The 8029-nt window shown below is 40.6% G+C and overlaps 1 protein-coding gene across 1 annotated transcript; it reads left to right on the top strand.

Moving 5' to 3' along the window:
• The first annotated feature begins 1200 nt into the window (after window positions 1-1200).
• LOC147454642 (cell number regulator 4-like) lies at window positions 1201-4796 on the top strand. The gene is made up of 4 exons (XM_086517392.1): window positions 1201-1331; window positions 1414-1485; window positions 1566-1778; window positions 4630-4796. Exons 1-4 carry the CDS (start codon window positions 1259-1261, stop codon window positions 4689-4691), a joined length of 420 nt encoding a protein of 139 aa, XP_086373518.1. The 5' UTR covers window positions 1201-1258; the 3' UTR covers window positions 4692-4796.
• The last annotated feature ends 3233 nt before the right edge of the window (window positions 4797-8029 follow it).

The raw sequence follows: 8029 nt of genomic DNA, 5'->3' as shown, positions 1-8029 counted from the left end.
TTCCTAACATAATTTTGTATCAATTATTTTGAGATGTTGATAATTGTTTAATCTGGTTTGGGTTTATGTAGAGTCAAAGTGATCAAACATACGTACCTCTGAACGATGACAAGAAAGAGGAGGATTAGATAGAAAAATATTTTGTCCAAATTTTTGTAAAATCCCAATGTGGCACAATGTATATACAACTGTTTACTTTTTATTGTAACTTTTTAAAATAGTTGATCTTTTGCATATTAAATTATCAAGGTAAAGTAAATTTAATTTCAATTCTTTGGTATTTTTTATACTCTTCCAAAAACAATTGATGTTTCATTGTTTTATGCACGTCAAATAAAAATGTTCATTTTGGGTGGCCCAAATGAACATCTTTATTTTTGAATTGACGTGTAGCAGCAATAGGCGTGCTAATAGATGCATAATAGTAGCGGGTATATTGCCGCGACTATTACCACGCTTATTGTTGAGAAACCACTACCACGTCCATAGCCGCGATTATTGCCGCTCTCGCAAATTTTTCTCTCTCCTTTTTTCTTTGTTTTTCCGTCCGCAGCAATGTTAGCGGTTTTAAACAACTCCTCTTATAGTGGTGGATCCGGAGACCCAAATTTACAAATGCCACCTTAGCACCCAAATTTATGTTTTGCCTCTATTTACAAAATCATGTTAAGAAGCACAGATGGGTAGTGGTTAGGGTATCAGGTTGCAAAGCGAGATGTCATGCTTTTGAGTCTCGAGGTGAGGGAGGTGGGGCTTGGACCCAAATTTAAGCGAGATGTCATGCTTTCAAGTCTCGAGGTGAGGGAGGTGGGGCTTGGATCCGAATTTAAATTTTGCCTTCCCCAAATTTTCCAATTTTTTTGAATTTACAACACCTGCATCCAACAGCCCGGTTTCGCCCAGAGTCAGTAAATGCACCCCACCCTTGATGTGTCCAATATGCGCATGACTTAGTCTTATGGAAGTGTGCATGAGATAAAATAGTTATTGTCTTTTTGTCTTTGTAATTGTCATTCCAACGTGCATGCATGGGGCCCTTGCAAATCTCAGCAATGGTCCATCGCTGAAGTTATCGAAAGCGGGCCGGTTATGCTTGGACGCGGATCGCATCATTTCATCACGTTTCACGACTCACGTCTCTCCATGTAGATCAGGCTTGAGGACGTCTTGAGCTCAATCCCCGTCGATTAAACCTGCGACGTCGGGAGACGCTAAAAGCTTCTCTTCTGCTTCTCTCTCTCTCTCTCTCTCTCCCTCCATGGCAGCTGCTCCTCCCCAGCATGGACAATGGACAACCGGCCTCTGTGGCTGTTTCGAAGATTTCACGTCTTGTGGGCAACTTATTAAGTCTCATAATATATGTAATTATTTAGAGGAGGAAAAGAAAATATTTGATTGATTTGATTGGTGCAGGCTGCTGCAGTTGCTGCTGCCCATGTGTCCCTGTTGGCGAAGTAGTCAATGTCCTGGAAAACGGACAGACATGTACTCATGGGATTCATAAGCTTTTAATTTGCATAGCAATTGCTATATGGGATTATGACGGTGGTATGGCCTTAATGCAGCGTGCTGTGAAGGGGGGTTGATATTCTGCGTGCTTCAGTCGCTGACTGGTCTTGGCTGCCTCTACACGTGCGGCTACCGCAAGAAGCTGCGCATGCGCTTTGGCCTCCCCGCCAACCCCTGCAACGACGTCCTCACAGACTGCTGCTGCCTCTGCTGCTCCATCGCCCAAACTCACCGCGAGCTCAAGAACCGCAACATAGACCCCTCCCAAGGTACTAGCAACCAAATTTTATATGGCAAAACACCATGCGTCTAGCTTTCATAATAAAATGAGAGAATGGAGCGTTTAGCTTGACCTTACACCGGTAGCCATCACAAGAAGATGTAGAAATTTTCTCATGTAGGAAAACGGAGTCTTTTTCAGTGTTTTTCATAGGATGCATAATGTCATGAGCTTCTGCTCGACAGGCACCACATACCTAGTTAGGTACGATTGGGGACATGGGATCGTCGGCCCCCCCACCGGGCCAGCGGTCCCCTGTCCCCAATCGTACCTAACTAGGTATGCAGTGCTCGCCGGCAGTCCCCTATCCCCAATCGTACCTAGCTAGGTATGCAGTGCCTCCCTCACAGAAGCTCATGATGTTGAGGAAAGTCACAATGTGGGAATTATTGTGAGAATTTGTCCAAAACTTCTTGTGTGCATTCTCCTAGAGGTTGATTAACAGGCAGAAGGGTAAAAGTCACATCAGTGATTGCCCTTTCGTCGCTACACACTTAGACTCTTTGGTTTAAGGTGTTAGAACCAATTTTAATCACTCTGAAAAGGAAAGAACGGAGTTTATTTGTCATCGGCTTACACATATCAAATCATTGGTTGGGTTCATTTTGTTGCAGGTATTTTACTTGTTATAGGGTGCTTTTCAAGCACATAAAATTACCCACAAACATGTAAAATATGAAGGTCAAGGTGCCAACTAGGTTAAATATTAAGTGCCCTTCAACTTGTTTTTTATAGCAATATTCTCTTGAAGAGATGGTGATATTGTATTATAATGAAATATGGATACAAAAACTCCAGGCTAACTATAGCCATGGAAGACATAGGTGACCAAAAAGAAAAGTTCTACAAATTCCAAAAAGATAATCAGATCAGCCGGCTCACAGGGAAGCCACTTCACAATAACATATACCACAATCACAAAAAGAACATGGAAAGTAAGCCTAGAGGATCATAGCTACCGTAGTACAACCTTCTAAGGGAGAGCATCCAAGCTGCATCACCTCGAATAAAAGCCCTCCATCCATTGAAATGAGAGGAAGACGAGTAGTACGCTATCATGGAGAGCCGAGCAATGTCGAAAAGGCCAGTGCTACCGCCAGGGCTATGGCACCAGCACATCTGGCCTTTAGGGGAGCCCTCCCCACCAAAAAGAAGACTCCAGTGCCATCAAGGGGTAGGGAATGGTCATTTAATGATCATTCTCCATAGGATTGACGACCACATGGCAACTGACGGAGGCCAGGAGCCATGGTGGTAGTCAATATTATGGGAATGGTCATTCTCAGTCGTCAAGGTCACTAGGAAGGGGGCCATGTAATATAGATGCTAAATTTAGTTGCACAGATTGCGCAGTGAGCAGGTCATCGTTAGCCAGCAAGTCTACGTCAGTCAGCAGGTCATCGTTCAATTCCGAGGTGGATGATGGTGGGTGGTCAAAGCACAACCACTGCTTCTGTACTACTTGCGCTAGCACAACCACTGCTTCTGTACTACTTGCGCTGACTTGGTTTGCAGTCATTGGAGCACACAACAATTATTCTGAGCGCTGAGCTGCCATGCAATGATGATTGGCATTGATTGGAGGATGAAGGCTCTGATTCCGCATGCTGAGCTAGACACCTAATATGGGTCGACTGTGCCTCTGAGATTCTGAGCGCTGAGATGGCGTGCATCCAACAGTCCTCCACGCCTATTCTGTCCAGTAATGGGGTCGGGATGGAGGGCTAGGATGGCCTACTCCCCAACCAGCGACCTTGACGGGCAATGAGTCCTACAACAACCCGTGTCAGAAGCTGTCAGAACCAGCCAGTCGTCGTTGTCACCCAAGAAGGGACAAGGAGGGCGACCTCTCTCGCATCCAAAAAAAATGGGAGGCTGTAAGGAGTGGCGATGGGCAAAGATGGGCACGCATCCCCCATTGGAACGACCGGCCCCGTCCCTCAGGACATGCCTCCCACAACCTCCTTGATCGTAAGCCGTCGGCTCCATTTCCTCTTGCAAAAGATCCTCTCGAGCTCCTCAACTGGCGATCGCTCGCAAGCAAGATGCAACAGAGCAGAGCGTGGCAACGACTTATATGCACGAATCCTAGGCTTAGTTATAGTCTTATTTTTTGAAATTTTTAACAAAATGACACTTTATCTAGTGTATTTTTGGCAAATTTATCTCCCAAACCACTGAACTTTAAAAATCTTGAGTTGATCTTTGGAGAAATTATTTTTGTAAAATAGTGGAATGATCTTCAAAACCCTTCAAAAATCGCCATTGGGCTGTACGTAGCTTCTATCTTCTTTCTTGGTACCAACCTTGATCTTAGGTAACAAATCCACATATATGTTTAACTTAGACCTTTTTATATTGCGACATGAATTGCACTTAGCACTCTCAAAAACAACGAAGGTGCAACGTATGTCAAGTAAGACCCACTTTATCTAATTGCTTATGTAGGAGCAAGAGAGAAACACAACAAAAATCCTCTGAAAAGGCTTTAGGTTGCTCCATGGCATTAGTTGCTCAAAACTTGTTTTAGCTTAAGGATGTTTTAGAATCATTTAGAAGAAAATTGAGGAGCTAATTATAGTTTTAAATCGTAATATTTTATTAACTATAAGTTGCTACTAATTAACCAAGTAAGCTTGTCTTGAAGCCGGTTTGTTATTCACAACATAGTTAATTAAAACGGCTTGTATTCAAGCCGGTTTCTTATTCACAATACAGTTAAAACCGGGTTGTCTTAAAGTCGGTTTCTTATTCACAATAGTCTTAAGTGTGGCCTCCAATATTCGTAATAGTGATAATTTATAACTAAACCTAACAAGATTTCAACATTTTCAATGCAGGGTTTATTGTTGCTGGTGGTCCAACTGCTCCACCAACTGGCCAATTCATGCACAAAGCTTGATTTGCTAGATACATGAGATGGTGTGCAGAAACGAGCAATTATATTCTGCACTTTACTCTTTGTAGTGAACTTTTTGAGTTGATTAAGATAATTTTTTTCATTTAACTACGTATAATCAAGTGAATTTTTCCCCTATTTAAGTTTAGTCAAGCGAAAAAAATTACATAAACATCGGTATCTAAGATATGATACGAGTCAAGGAGGACTCGTTCCAAGTTCATAATTGAAGGCCAAGAGAATGGCAATAATGGTCTTGAATTCATGTGGGTCCTCACCGGTTAGCTAAAATTGAATCATCTATTGGCTCTCTCTCTCTCTCTCTCTCTCTCTCTCTCTCTCTCTCTCACACACACACACACACACACACACACACACACACACACACACACACACACACACGTTATTTGTTAAGAATTCTATTTTATATAGTATAGAGTGCATCAAAACTATGCTTACAATTCAAAATGTCCATGTTGTACGAGAGTCTACATTTTCAGGTGTATTAATGTAATTTACTAGAAAATATAAATCTCTGATCAAGCACAACATGCTTCAACAAAATCAAATAAAACAATAGGAATAATTTCTTGAACTACATTATTGAAGGCTTTATCCTCATATTGGAATTTGCCAACTATCACAAGGTGGACCCAAACAATTGGCATGTCTGGCAATAAATCAACAACGAAGATAATTTCCATCACTTTAGAGAGAGAGAGAGAGAGAGAGAGAGAGAGAGAGAGAGGGAGAGAAAGCTACCCCCAAAAATGCAAGTATAGCACGTGAGTTCAAAATAAGAGAGAGAGCGCTACCCCCAGAAATGCAAGTATAGCACGTGAGTTCAAAATAAGGTTTGTTTGTTATTGTTTCTTACCTCTGGTAATTGTAACAATAAGTGCACCTAACAAAAAAGAGGTAATTTTGGAGGGAATTTTGCTATTCAATGCAAATAGTCATTTGAAGATATGTTTGGATTTGTCTTCTCAAGACACTTTTTTCAAGACCAATATTGATATTTTTTAGAAACTTATACAAGTTGGTATTTCATAATTTCAAAAAATGGCTCTAGAGAGGTATTTTTGTTCCAAAAGGTCACAAAAGCTAGGCGCTCAACCAATCACCTTTTAGAATTTTACACTTTTGTTGGAACAAGGAGTGCTTACTAATGGGCCTCACACGCTTGGCCATTCATGCATGTCTCCTTACTGGCTCACCTACCCTAGTCGCATCACCCCTTCAATGATTCTCACTTTCATCTCAAGTGTCTTTCTTATGCTTTTGGATATATCCTTGAAGATTTCTGATTATCTCACATGGATCCCGTTAGAAACACTTGTCCCTCTATTTTTTCAATTTCACCTCCCTCCACAAAGATCTCTTCACTGGCTAATGAATATGGTAGGCATCTCGCATTGGCAAACCTTGCTCGTTTCCACCATGTGCTCACACTCAGACAAATGCTTCTTTCTTGTTAAAATTAGTCCCTAAACCTACCCACTAAATGCTCAACAAAGGATGGGGCCTTGGATCTATGTTGTGATCAACTATGTGGCGATGGACCACATGAATTTGCAACACCAGATCATTTGGTGTTGATTCTTGTGCTAGCTCTTCTTTCTTTTTTGCAAAACCCATAGTATGTGGGTGAGTAAGTTTACAAGAAATTTTGTGCTCATCATGAGCCACGCACGCCAAATACATCAGGGAATTCTGAAGGTCATTTGGAGGGCCTTCTAAGAGATATATTATAATTTTTTGTCTTCTCTCTCTAGAAAATTGGTATGGTAAAAGAAAAGGTGTCCTCATCAACCGTTCAAAAAGTGTACTTCGAAGTGAATTCTTTCAACAGAGTCATAAGGGCTGTAATGATTGATGGAATGTCGCTTTTCAGTTATTGAATGCACCTCGTCATATAGGAGGGAAGTTCTTTTTCATACGATGTATACAGTAGGGAGTCTAGGGAGTAATGGAGTTATACTCTTTTGTTTCTTGATTTTCTTGACTGTGTAATCATGGCTTCTTCATCCACCTCCTCAAACCTTCTCACTAAATGATATAAATATCATCTACACATTGATTTGAATCCTGAATATGAGCCTTTATGTAAGCGAAGTAAAACAAACACAATAGTAACACAATAGTAAACCTTCTCACTAAATGACATAAATATCATCTACACATTGATTTGAATCCTGAATATGAGCCTTTATGTAAGCGAAGTAAAACAAACACAATAGTAACACCCACGAAGAAAGAAAGACTCAAAGTGAAGGAGCAAAACACATAGATTTATGGACAAATGGCTCACTCTATCCTTTGATTCCTATGACCAATGCCTTCCCTGCATTTGCAAATCCCACTACTTTATTGACCTTTGTAGGTGACGGCCAAAATGGTTTACTTGGCTACTGCAAAGCTCTAACTGGGAAATCAAAAATTCAGCAAAGCATAGTTCACCATCAAGAAAATGAGATTCTACGACTTTCTAATTTGCATTGTGAGGACCAAAAAATCCTTTTGCAATGCACACAAGAAATATAGGTCTTGCAAGAAAAAGTGCGAAACTTACAAAGAAAAGATACAATCTTAGGTGCTCGCGTGCGAAAGAAGAGACTACGGAATCTTGAAACCTTGAAGGTTGGCTCTGGAGGTCCCAAGAAAAGAATCCAAGCATTGAGGTCAGGATTGTAAACCTTTTAGTTTATTTCACCTATAAATAGTTTTTTCTTATGTCTGTTATAATTTCTATGTAGATATGCTATATATATCCAGACAAAGAAAACATAGATCCAAAGGCCAATGTAGGAAAGCAATTGAAGCCTTTGATAACAAATGGTCTTGCAAAGGATATAATGCATGACAAATTAAAGTATAAGGTTTTGCAGCACGATGGTGTTAAACGTTTTATTACAAAGAGTGCAGTGCATGCCAGTGAAATACAGGGCACACTTGACTCCCTTGGCGTGAGTAAGAGTGGGTACTCAACTATTCAGCAGTCTATCTCCTCCATTTTTGTGAAGAATGGAATAAAGTCTAAACTTCTACCAACATCAACAAGTGTCTGGAAAGAGAGACTTCAACTCAACCATGCATAGATAGGTTTCATTGGATGTCCATTTCATATTAATGATATTTATAAATCTCAAGGAACAAATGTAACCTACAATGAGAACAACAATATCTTAATGGACCTCACTTTGTTGCTCAAGGGGTGCACCTTTAAGAAACTATTCCTATAACGTGCATTCGAAGGGTATTAAAAAAATCCCTTTACTTACATGCTTAAGGTAATAAAATGACCCCTTTTTTTTCAAAATGTACGGGTTTTTCTCTAAACA

Source organism: Adiantum capillus-veneris, chromosome 7 (assembly GCF_014529385.1).
Source record: "Adiantum capillus-veneris isolate H3 chromosome 7, ASM1452938v2, whole genome shotgun sequence".
Taxonomy (NCBI): Eukaryota; Viridiplantae; Streptophyta; class Polypodiopsida; order Polypodiales; family Pteridaceae; genus Adiantum; species Adiantum capillus-veneris.
This window is presented reverse-complemented; position numbering and strand designations above follow the sequence as displayed.